The sequence below is a fragment of the Ceratotherium simum genome, chromosome 2, assembly GCF_057802395.1.
Source record: "Ceratotherium simum simum isolate JZ-2026a chromosome 2, ASM5780239v1, whole genome shotgun sequence".
Classification (NCBI taxonomy): Eukaryota; Metazoa; Chordata; class Mammalia; order Perissodactyla; family Rhinocerotidae; genus Ceratotherium; species Ceratotherium simum.
The window spans coordinates 15617379-15630309 of NC_141901.1; the positions used below are offsets into that span (position 1 = coordinate 15617379).

At 51.9% G+C, this 12931-nt stretch overlaps 1 protein-coding gene across 1 annotated transcript in view; it reads left to right on the top strand.

Moving 5' to 3' along the window:
- Nucleotides 1–11326: 11326 nt before the first annotated feature.
- The window catches only part of LHX4 (LIM homeobox 4), a 44141-nt gene continuing 42536 nt past the window's right edge, over nt 11327–12931 (top strand). The window contains exon 1 of the mRNA XM_004424974.2: nt 11327–11485. Coding sequence (XP_004425031.1) covers nt 11410–11485 — 76 coding nt within the window. The 5' untranslated portion in view covers nt 11327–11409. The remainder of the gene's footprint in view (nt 11486–12931) is intronic.

Below are 12931 nucleotides of genomic sequence, written 5' to 3' on the forward strand. Positions count from 1 at the left end.
TGCTGCACGTGCTGACGTTTCCTTGTTCTGGAAACTGCACTGCTCTTCTCAGGATACATTTCAGGTGCTTAACAAAGTTCTGTGAAGCAAAAGAAATAATTTTATAGCCAGAAACCGAGGGGAATCAAGCACACTCGTTCCTGGTCAACTGAGGAGAGGAGGCGGCATCTCTTCATGGGGCAGATGCCAGCAGGGTCCAGGGGAGGGTCCAGCGGTTGAGACTGGCCTGTGAAGCAGGGACCTGAGGTGCCACTGGCACTAGGAAACAGGCGCTGGTAAGTGGGCTTCACAGGGCCTGGGGTCTAGACCCTTTTGCCAAAGCTTGGAACCAGCGTGAAGCGTGCAAGCATACCCCAATTGCTAATAATAACCCCCAACACTTGTTGAACTCTGTGTGTGTGCATTTAAGCAGCACAACAGCCCTGTAAGGTACATGTTATTATTATGCCCATTTTACAGATGAGTTTATTTTACCATTTACCATTACTTTACATTAATTTATCATTTCATTTGACATTTACCAAATGTCAGTCACTTGTGCTTCTCTGTACCTACTCCCTGGTTCCAAATTCATCTGATTCGAACCCCGCCTCTTGTTCTCTCTTTTACTCTTGCCCTTTCGCTCACAGGATTGCCTTCTCTCTTCCCCTTCTCAACCTATCCAGATCCTTCCGGTCTTCCAGCCAGCTGACCTCTGACTCTCTGTCCCTGCCCCAGACTCATGCAGGGTAAATCCTGTCTCTGTCTTCTCTGGCGTGGCCTGTCCTTCTTTTCAGTGCGGGTTCCAGGACACTCCCACCCCTACGATGTTCTAGAAGAACAGCGGGGCGCTCATGCCCTCTTGGCAGTTTTCAAAGAGCCTGGGGACTGTGAGTTGTGAGAGAAGGGTCCTCCCAGGGTGGGCTGGGGGGCAGGAGAGGGGAGCAGGGGCTGCTGGGGCCCCCAGAGGCCTCGGGCCTCGCTCCCCCAGCCAAGGTACAGAGCTCACCAGGCTCTGGGGTGGAGGTGCTGGGCTGAGCTAATCTCCTAAATGGACGCAGGCTGTTGAGAGACAGGCTCTATTCCCTAATAGAATTTGCCCTCAAGTGCAATTTAATTTTCTCTGAGGCGGTCTCCAGCCCCTCTCCCCTCCCCCAGACAGACCCTCATTTCCCCAGCTTCCAAGGGGGGAGCAGAGCACCTTCTCTCAGAGAAAAGAGGAGAGGGGCCTCCTCTGGGCTCTGTCTGGATCCTCCTTTGGAACAGCCTACCCCACCCACTGCACCCCTTCCCCAGCTCTCACCCTAGATGGGGGGTGCTGCTCCCCTCCCAGACACCCTCTGACTCTCCTCTAGAGCTGCTTGTGCTCAGCGACATCAGCTGCTCCCAGCCTCCAATCCTCACCATGAAGGCAGATTCTTCCCCTGACCTCTGGTAAGTTCACTTTGAGAATTCTCTTTGTCCTGCTTCGTGTCAGAGGCCTGGAGGGGAAAGAGCCAGGAGGAAGGGGTGGGAGATATTGAGATGGGAGGGTATGGGCCCACAAGTACACACACTCGGGCCCCAGTGCAGGGGGCAGAAATCAGCTCAGAACCCTGTGGTTTGGGGCAGAGCCTGGGTCCCCAGCGCCCTGGGACCCTCCTGCCTCACTAGAGCCTCTCCTGGGTCTGGTTTTCCCTCCAGTCCTCCCAGATCTCAGACTACGGTGCCCTGAAACCTGACTCTGGTCATTGGGAGTATGGGAAGATGTGGAATCGGGGCTCTGTGCGGTCCTTCTTTCTCCCTCCCTGCTAATTTCAAGGTGGAAGTGTGGGAGCGTCTCCAGAACCCGCATTCCATCTCTTTCTCTGAGACCCCCTCGGGCTGTGACAGGGGCTCGGGGAGGTCTGCGCAGGTTCATGCCTGACCCGTGCCTGTGGTCATGGGCTTCCCCCCCAACCTCCACTCCCAGCAGGGACGGAGCGAGGACTACAAAGAGAACTCTGGGGGAGGGGAGCAGAGGAAAGGGGTGGGACAACCGGGGTTAGCGGAGGTGGCTTTCAGGGAAGGCAGGCAGCCTGAGGGGCACAGAGTGGTCCCTGGACTTCAGGCAATCCGGGATCTGTCCTCTTTATCTGGCAAGCCCTTGGGAGGGAGCACTAGCATTCCTTTTTCTTTGCCATCAAAGCCTTGAAAAGAGCAGAGGGTGGGGCTGAGGATGACAGAGAATGGATGGGTGGCAGGTCAGGGTCAACTGCAACGGGGAGAGGGTCATTCTTCAGGCACAGCCACCTGCTCGGCCCCCATCGGCTCTCTTGTGCAGCTGAGGTCTCTTCATCAGTGTGTGGGGCCCACCTCTTGTGGGGCTACATTTCTGGTCATCCTCCCCACTCATTCACTCAGAAAATGCTTGTTAGCCCCTTACTCAGTGCCAGACACTGCTCGGTGCTAGGAGGAAAAGGGATAGCTGTACACATGTGTGTGCACGTGTGTGGTGTGTCTGCAGCACACACAGGTCAAAACGCCCTAGAACAGCACTATCCAATAGAAATATGATGCCAGCCACTTGGGTAATTTTAAATTTTCTGGTAGCCATACTAATAGAAGAAAGTAGTGAAATTAATAATAGATTTTATTTAACCCAATATATCCAAAATATTATCATTTCAACATGTAATAAAAGTTTTAAAAATCTTAATGAGATATTTTACATTCCTTTCTTTGTATTGAGTCTTCGAAAATCAATGTGTAACTTATATTTATAGCACATCTCTTTTCTGGCCAGCCACGTTTCAGTCCTCAGGAGCCACATGTGACTAGCGGCTACCGTACTGGACAGTGGAGCCCTAGAGCATTCCAGCACAGTATGGTCCACGGGCCAGCAGCAGCAGCATCACCTGGCAACTTGTTAGAAATGCAGAATCTGAGGTCCCAGACCTGCTGAATCAGAATCTATATTTAAACAAAACGCCCAGGTGATTTATGTACATAGTAAATCTGAGCAGCGCTGTGAGCAGAGGCAGGGGAAGAGAATGGACATTCACAGAGCATTTGCCTGAGGAGCTTTTCATATTGGATCTCGTGCGGTCCTCCAACCACCCCTTCTCCTCTTCATCTGAGTGTTAGCATCCCCAGTAAACCCAGGAAAACAGAGGCTTGGAGAGTTTAACTTCTCACAGCCATAAAACAGAGGTAGAGCAGGTCCAGGATTTATGTCTTCTATGGAATGCTTCCTTGGGTGAGGTCTTAGGGAATTCCTTTGACCTCCCAAAGCTCTCAGTATTTCTTCCTTAACCATCAAAAGTGGACATATTCAGAGTGTCCTGGTCACTTCTCTGTGGACCCATGTATTCAAGCAGAAAGCATTGGTGACCACGGGCAAGCCCCTTCACAGTGAGCCAGGGCTGTGAAGAGAGGAGAAGGCCGAGCAGTGAGAGATGTCGAAGGTGCCGGGACCCTTGTCCTTAGACACTCAAGATAGCTGACGTTTAGAGGGGACTTTCTACGTGCCAGGCCCAGTGCTAACAGCTGTAGCCCTCCTGTAACGAAACAACCAGGCAGGTCCCATTACTATCCCCATTACACAAATCAGTAACTGAGGCTCAGCGTGGGTCACCCTCCAGCAGGCATCAACACCGAAGTCCATCTGGTTCCAGAGCTGGGAGTCTGACCCCTGCCTCACCGCTTCTCCTCACACGAACCTCCCGGGCCTTTCTCCTGTCGCCTCTGCCTGCGTCTAACACATCCACATTTTTTGGTTGTAAGTCAGTTCCTAGAGGAAACTGCTGAGTTAAGCTCCTCTGGTAAAAATCTTCCGCCAAGATGATGACGGGGTTGTTTTATGGATTAGCTCTGACACCTGCAGCTGTTTTCAAATGGAGCCAGGCTGGACTTTCCACCCCTCATCCTCTCCATTTATAGCCCCCACTTTAGAGGCTGAGAAAATGGGTCCTCCAGTTGGAGGCCGTGGGGACTGAGCCCTAGAATAGCTGTGCGGACAGCTCCACTGCTCTGTGCTGTGTCCTCCTCTGTAAAGTGGTCGTGATGGGACACGCCCTACCTACCCCTGAGGCTTGGGTGAGGAAAGGTATGTGAAGGCCCTTAACAAACTGTAAAGCACTGTGAAGATGTTGGTTGTGTTCAGGATGCCTCTGAGCCCTGGAGACTGAAGAGGGGAAAATAGGGAAGGGAGAAAGGGTGCTAGCTGTGGAACATCTGGAGTCCAAGTTCTGTCTGTAAACAAACTTGGATATTAAGTCAACTTGAAAAACAGAGAGCATAATTTCAGGTTGTGTGGGCAGAGTAGCTTCTGAAGAGAAGATACAGAATTGAATCTCTCAGGGTGACGTGGAGAGGCTGTTTGGGGAAGCAGGCAGGAGGAGCAGAGCCATTTGACAGCTACTGGTTATCAACAATCACAACAGTGGCATTTGAGTGCCTTCTGTGAGTTGAGCCCTGGGCTCTGGGGTTTATATGCATCATCTCTAATCCAACAAGCACCCTACAATGTCGGGGGGTTATCCCCATTTCACAGATGAGGAAATTGAAGTTGGCAAGATTAAGTAACGTGCCCTGGGTGTCAGGAAGGACAGGGCTGGGGTTTGAGCCCTGATGGTCTGACCCACTGCACCAGAAGGCTCTTTTCAGGGAAACCCTCTCCCAGCCATCACCCAGCTGTACCTTCCTGTCCTTTTGCTTGTACCAAGCAGAGGAAAAGGTGCCTGTCACCATGATGGAGTCAGAGCTTTTCATGAGACAGCTAAAATTTCACCCAAGGAGCAATTGGGGCACGTTGACCTCAGCTTGCGACTATGTCATAAGAGCAGGTCTCCTCCCCCACAAAAGGGGAAAAAGAAAAGAATGGCCCCACCATCATAGGGCTCTCTCTTTCCCAACTAACATTTTTAGGAAAGAAGGGCTCCCAAGTTCTAGTCTTAGTCTAAAAACATCCAAGAGAGTTTCTTGTCCCCTGGTTTCTCCCATAAATATAAAACAAGAAAAAGAAAAACAGGCAAAATACCACAGAGGGGGCACAATGACGATGCCAGCCAACATTTTTAGGGAAAGCTTCCTAGGTGCTTCAGGTGACCATCTGTGAGGAGAGCACCATCGTCACCCCGTCCAGACAGTGAGAGACAAAGTAAGGAACCTGCCAAGGTTACCCCAATTAGGATGTAACCAAGTTGGGTTGAACGTGGGTACTCTGAGCCCAGAACCCAGAGGTTTGCTAACCCATTCTCTGACTCCCTCCCAGCACAAAGAAGGCAGACGCACCTGGGGAAATTTGCGGACACCAGTTCACAGGAATGCTGGGAGTCCTGGAGCAAAGTAAGCAGTGGACTGTGTGCACTTGGCACTCCAGGTCATTGTCTTCCAGCGCCTATTGAGGAGCTGGCACACAATAGACGCTCAATGAAAGGATGAATTAAGAAATGATCTAAGATACTCTGGATTTTTGATGGGAAATAAAGAAAATAAACTCTGAGATTAGAACAAGACCAAATTCCCTAATTTATTCCCCAGTTCCCCACGCACACAGGCCATGGAGTGTGATGGCCGCACAGATGAATCTCAGAGGACTCAGCTTTGCCGGATAAGGTACTCCTCCTGGACCCACTACCTGGCTATGCCCGGGGACCTTCAAATAAGAGTTATTTGAGGATGCTGGTGGTGCTGGCAAAGATAGAACCAGACTATCTGTGACCATATCCTGGCTCCACGGCTTACTACCTGTCCAACCTTGGGCACATCACTGGACCTCTCTGTGCCTCAGTTTCCTCATATGTAAAATGAGGATAATAATAGTACCTGCCTCAAAGGATTTGTGAGGGTTAAATGAGTTAATACATATGGAGCACTTAGAGCCAGGCTGGCAATATAAGTGTTAGCTGTTGTCATTTTTGTTCTTCCTCTAAGGATCCCAGTGACCTTTTCTTTTTTTTTTTTTTTATAATTTTATTTATTTTTTTTCCCCCAAAGCCCCAGTAGATAGTTGTATGTCATAGCTGCACATCCTTCTAGTTGCTGTATGTGGGACGCGCCCTCAGCATGGCCAGACAAGCAGTGCGTTGGTGCGCACCCGGGACCCGAACCCTGGCCTCCAGCAGCGGAGCGCGCGCACTCAACCGCCAAGCCACGGGGCCGGCCCTCCAGTGACCTTTTCTTACTCTCTTTCTCAGCCATTCACTGGCTCAGGGTCTTATCTTGAGAGTTAGATGCCCCAGTACAGGACCATCTCTTTTCCATGTCCCTTAAATTCCTGTGTCAAGGACACAGGGCAGGTTTAAGATGAGCAACAACTGCCTTCTGATCAGCATCCTAGAGGGGAGAGATCCTTGGAAGGTTCTGGGAAGAGAAGGAGACAAATGACAAAGTGGTGGGCTCACGAAAGGGGCCTGTGACAAATGACTGGAAGGACTGGGTGGACAGATGGAGAAGAGCAAAGGCCCCTGTCCTTTTATTGGAGAACTCCTTGTGGCTCCCTGAACAAGACAGTGGCTCCCCAGGGGCTGGGCTGAGGGTTGGTCTCCCTGGTTTTCTCTGCTGAGATGAGTAATATGGACCAGGGCAGAGGGTCTCTATCAATCTGGTCCAGCAGAAAAATGAATGAAAATTGAATTCCCCAAGGAGAATTGGGGAGCTGTTATCCAGACAGAGATAAATCAAAGGATGCCACAGAGACGGGGGAGAGCAGGTTTCCAACAGCAAGAGAATAATTAAGGAAACAGTTTCAAAATGCAAATGATAGAAGAGAGTTTGAGAGGAACGAGGACAAAGAGGAGATGATTGGAGATAGGGTGGCAGGGAACAGGGGCAGTGAGTTCGGTCCTCAGTAGAGAAAGGGGCTAGGGTTCAGGATTCCTGGCGTCGGAGGGTGAACTCACCCACTCTGTGAAGCTCCTAAATGCAAGGGTTAGAAGACACACAAGTCTGCTGTGCAGAGTGGAAAGAGTACCAGATTGGGAGTCAAAGGCTGGATTTAATTTCCAGTTGGCTCTGCAACTTATTAGCAGTGTGACCTTAGGCAAACCACTTAACCTCCCCTTTTCCCGATAATCAGACCCAAGCCCAGACATGATTATGAAGATCAAATGAGATAAAATATGTGGAGGAAATTTTTAAAATGTAAAGTGCTAGACAAATGCAAGCTATAATCATTTTCCTAAATTGGGTTTCTGGAGATTCTTCCCTCAGAATCGGACCCACTGACATGTTGGGTTTGGTTCCCAGAAATATAATGTGTAAATGTCCAGAAAGTACTAGATACTCTTACCGAACATAGACCAACTGCCCTGACAGAACTTAGACCTGGGGAAAGCCACATCACCACTGGTGCCCCCCCTCCGACTGAGGCGTAGTTAAAGGCACTGATCTGAAGTCCACTCTGAGGACCATTGCTTCCGGGAGGTCACTTGCCAGCCCTGGATGGCTTTCAGTGAGACAAGCCTTGCTGAGTCAGCTCAGAAGTGTAAGTCCAAACAGATCCACCTGAGGGTCTTCCTGTGGGATTCAGCCACTCCCCCATTCTCCAGGGGTAGAGATTAACTTAGCTCCTGATAGCCTTGGTTTTTTCATCCAGCAAGTAGGTATAATACCACTTATTGAATTGTTGTGAGGAATAGATGGAATTATGAAGGTAGAAGCACTTACCTTGGTGCCTGGCACAGTTTTAAACTTTCAGTAAATGTTGTTTGTTATTATTACTGCCATATGCTATTATATTATTACTATCAGCAGCAGTGGACACTAAACAATCTGTTTAAGGAGAACTTTTTATTGGGGTTTCATCATTAGACAGGAAAACTGAGGCCCCAGGAGGGAAGTGAAATGGCTTGGCAGATGTAGATGTTAGTGGAAGACCTTGGGAATGGGATTCAGCTCACACCAGGAGGCAAATGCCTCTAGAAAAGTCTTGGAATGTGGACTGGGCATTTATTGGCTGAGCTGCATTGTGTCTACCCGTGGGAACACAGAGGGGTACAGGGGAGCTGCTGCCGGCAACTTCAAGAACTGAGAGCCGAGTGGACCTCCCAGGGCTCTTCTGCCATTGGGCAGAGGTGAAAGTGGTATCCCCCGAAAAGGGCCCTGGGCACAAGAGAGCCCCCACCACAGTAATGCTGCCCCTCACTCAGTGACAGGCTAGTGACATGCAACGGGAAGAGGGCAGGACCTGGGCATGTTCATACCAGAGGAGCAGGAGCTGCAGAGAGCACTTTAAAAATATAATTCTAAATTATAAAAATAATTACCACATATGCTCTACATTTCACTGCGCATAAATATTTCATCTTTTACTAATATTCCTGAAAAAATATAACCACTTTACAGAAAATCTGGAAAAGAGAAAAAAGAAAAAATTCCATAATACGTCTCCCTAATATACTTTTGAATAGCATTTTGATATATTTCCTTTCAGTTTTTTCCCAAGGTTTTTTAAAACAACTTTTATTAGTTTTTTCTGCTTTATAAACAAATGTGCTCATTGAGGAGACTGAAAAAAGCAAAAAGAAGAAAATAAAAATATTTGCTGTACAGACAACCACTTTTATATTGTAGCATATTTTTTCTGTTTCTTTTCTTTAAAAAATTGTCCTAAAGTTCAAGCTGCTTCATATTCTCTTTTTTCCCACTTCCTGATAATTCTCACTTTTCTACATTATTAAATATCCTTCTGTTGTATTTTCTAATGACTATATAACATTCCATTTTATTTACTCTAATTTATTTAATAATCCCCGATGGTTGGATATGTAGGTTATTCTCTTTTTAAAATGTTATCAACATCCTTGCAACTATATCTTTAAAATAGTCTTTATTCTGTGGATAAATTTCTATATGCATTGGGTCAAATCCATCACATTGTTAATCTATAAAATATATTGCCAAAATGCCCTCAGAAGACATTGTCCCTCTTTGTATCCCCAGCAGGAAATTGTTTTCTAATTTCCGCACATCCTAGCCAACAAGGGGTGTTCTCACTGCTATCTTTGACTAACATTTTACATACCTATAATCACACAATATTGCATCCCCCTTTTTAAAAACGTATTTCACAAGCATTCCCATGTTGCTAGGTTTCATAATTAGTTTCCATAATTGTACAACATATGACCAAGCAAATTTAGTATACTTCACTAAACCACTCTTCTTTTGTTGGATATTTAGGTTATTTTTCTCCAAAACGTAATGCTGTAATAAGAATCTTCATGAATGAAACTTTTTCCCAAATTTTATTATTTCCATGGAATAGACACCCAAATGTGGAATTACATGAGCTAAACGGTATAAAAAATATATGGGTTTAATACACATTGCCAAATTGCTTTCCAAACGGATCTAAGAGTTAGTAAGCATACCAGCAATACTCGTGAGAGTACCAGTTTCGAAGCACCTTCACCAGCACTGAATTCTACGGTCCGCTCCCTACCCCACCCCCCAGGTTGGTCATTTAACAAACAAAAAGAGGTAAGTACTGTGATGTTTTGTTTCGCATGTCTTTGATTACTAACGAGGCTGGCATTTCCTAGTGTTTGTTTACTAGTTATATTTTTGTAGAAAACATTTAGGTAAACACGGACAATGTCACCGGGTTCTTTGCTTTTTTTCTTGCGCACCGGAGTCACGTCGCAGGTAAACAGGGGAAGAGATAATGCCAACCCAGTACCGGGACATATAGAAGTCACTGTGACTTCATTAAAGACAAATCTTAAGCGCAGACGGCCACGCCATCCTCCTCCACCCTCATGCTCGTCCCTCACCAACCCTGGTGTCCCCAATTTGGGGACAACGCCAGGAGAAAAAGCAGGGGAGCGCTGGAAGGCTGGAGAGGGCACACAGTCCCTCTTCCCACCCGAGCTGGACCCCACTAGGCTGGGAGGACACGTCTGTCTACGTCTCTGGAACGAAATTCAGAATGCAGGTGTCTCCCGGACTGGGAGCCGGAGAACCGGTGGGTCCTGTGGCGGGGGGATGGGTTTCCCGTGCCTGCAGTCAGGCGGCGTGGAGTATCTAACGAAGCATCAGAGAACCTCCGCGGAGACCTGTCCCAGCGGTGGGCCTTCTGAGTTGTATCCTCCAGGAACTTGCGTTGAGAATTTAAGTGTTTGTGTCTGTCTTGTAAATACAATAAGCAACACATGCCCCCTCGCTGGTGAGCTCGGGGTGTCCGAGTGCGCACTGCCGCCCTGCACGCACGAGGACAGGAATTGTTCAAAGCGCCCGCGGTTGCAGCGGGCGAGGCAGAGCGGTCTCTGGGGACCGAGGGCAGGACCGAGCTGAGTGGACGCGGGCAGAACCGCCCGGGAGGCCCCGCCGCCGAAAGGCGCGGGGCCCCGACGGGCCGGAGGAGGAAGGAAGAGCGGACTCAGGGCTGCAGGGCGCGGCGTGCGGGGGCGCGCACCGGGGGCCCGCGCCCCGCCACCTCCGCGCAGAGCCCCTGGCCGCCTTCCCCGGCCAGCCGCCGCCCGCTGCGTGACTCGCGCGTTCCGGACCGAGTACGGGCTGTCCCTGGCCCAGCCTCAGCCAGACGCGGGGGAGAGACAGCAAGGGCTGGGAAGCGCTGGCGGGAAAGGAATTGGCCAGAGGAGAAGAGGAGGAGGATAAGGATGGAGTCATCTGGTTACAGAGCGCGCTCGGTCCGGCGGAGAGAAGCCCGGCACCGAGAGCGCGCGAGGGGAAGACGCCGCTGTGCGGCCCCGGCCTCCGGAGGGTCTGCCCCGCCCTTCCGTCCCAGTGGAGGGGCGGGGAGGATAGCCGCCGGCTAGGGCCGGAACCCCCGGAAGACCCGCTCAAACCTGCCAGCCCCGGGCGCCGCCGTCCCAGCTTACCGGCCGGCCGGGCCGGGCCAGCCGCAGCATTTATACCCGGGGCGCGAGCCCGCGCCGCGGGGAGCGAGGGGAACGGCCCGGGAGGCCCCGCCCGGCTCCATGCGGCCCCGCCCTCCCGCGCGGCCAGCCTCACTTGCGGCTCCAGGACCCGGTCTCGGGCCGGGGTCCGCCGCCGGCTGCCCGGTCGGGGCATTGGCTGAAGGGCGGGCCTCCCTGCGGAAAGCGACGTCACGGCCGTTCCTGCAGTGTGAATGAATCAAAATGCCTGGGTGACCGCGGCCTCCCGGGCGGCCGGCACGCGAAGGGTGGAGGGGGAGGGGGAGAGAGGCGGGCGGGGGAGGGAGGAGGGGAAAAAAGCCAGAGCTGCAGCAACAGCGTCTCCTCAACCCGGGATGTGCACCAACCCGGGAGAGCGAGATCAAAGGGATTTGAAACAGACTGAGGACTGGCGGGGGGAGGGGGCCAGCCAGCCTGTGGAATCCTCCCGGAGAGGCGGAGGGTCCGGCTTCCACCGTGACTTCGGCGGCCTGGTTGGGTTTTTTATTATTTTCAAATTTCTGAATCCAGCTTGAGCAAGAGAGCAAGAGATCTCCGTAGACTGCGACTCGCTGGCTCTTGCTCCTAGATGATGCAGAGCGCAGCTGTCCCCGCGGAGGGGGCTGTCAAGGGGCTCCCGGAGATGCTTGGTGTGCCGATGCAACGTAAGACACCCCCCTTTCTCGCGGATTTAATTTCATACACAGACAGCCAGCACCCTTGGCCAGTGCGGGGCGGGCCGGTCTCTGCGCGTAGCCTGGACCGGAGGGGCCGGGCGGGGCGAGGGGCCAGCGGCCTGGGGGCAGAGACAGTCACAGGCAGGGGCACCGGCCAGAGTGCATTTGAAGGGCTTGGCTCTTGGCTTTGGGGGCCCAAAGTGAAAGCCTCCCGGATCATGCTCGAGACGAGCCAAGGGTACCGAATCCCGCATCCCCAGCCCATGGCTTTTCTAGGAGCGTCGGGGAGACTGCTGTTTGGGGACACCAGGGGAACAAGCTGCAGGCCAGGCCTGAGGGCTGGGGTGGTCCCCTCAAATCATCCTCCCCCCACCTCCCCGGGGCTACAGTCAAAGCTCCCAGTACCGCTATGCAACTTCACCCCAGCTGGCGGGAAGTTGGAGAGCGCGTCCCCCGCCCCCGGGGCTGGCGGCGCGGAAGCCCAGGCCACGCTCTGTCCTCGCGCGCAGGGCGTGCGCGCCTGGTGGCGTCCTCAGCTGCTGCTACCCGCTGCGCCCGCCGCCTGCGCCGCCGGGGACTGCCTGCTCCCAGTGAGGAAGTCCACTCGCCATATTCCAGTTAGCCGAGGAATGCAGGGGAGGGAGAAGAGCCGGAACGAAGTTGTGAACTCAGGGTACATACAGCCTTTACGCAGCAGAGAGCAGGCTCTCAGGATGGCTTGGACTCGGAAGGGGAGAGACTAGGATGTGGGGCGCTTTACTCGCCCACCGGCTTTCTTTCCCGCGTCCGAAATTGGGAAGGCGGCCGGAGCTCCCGGCGTGTTTATTCTCAGGTCTGTGTGTGTGTATGGGTGTGCGCGCGCAGAGATTTTCTCGGAGAAAATCTGTCTCTGTCGCTCACTCTAGAACTGAGAGCCTTCGATGGAGAATCTGTGCCGAGCAGGTCCGGGGGCGTCGCGCGCGCGTAGCGGGCTCCAAGTGAGTGCTGCGAGTCCAGGCTCGCGGGCTCTGCGGAACGCCCCTGGGCACCGTGGAGAGACGAAGGGTTCCTTCACTCCGTTTGCCAAGGGGCTATGCTTCTGTCCGCGACTTCTCTAGTGGAGCGGTAGCTACATCCTCGAGGTTTAAGTAAGGATCGGCTTATCCACGGAGATGCCTACCTACGAACTAGGGCGCACGAGCGCGCCCTCCTGCGCCCCGGCTCTCCATGGCAGGATTTCTGCCCTGGCCATATCTGAAAGGGTAGGCTGGCGAGTGTGCGTCCCAGGCTTCCCTGGGAAGTTTTTGAGAAGGGACTAGAAGAGGCTAGTTCACCCAAACCTATTTAGGTTGTTCCTTGACTCTCTCCTACAGTTATTCTTTGTGTCTTTTTCTGTCAACTGTTGGCAAGCACTTCCACGTCTGCGCTATGCCTTGGGAAGTTTACTGCTAAAAT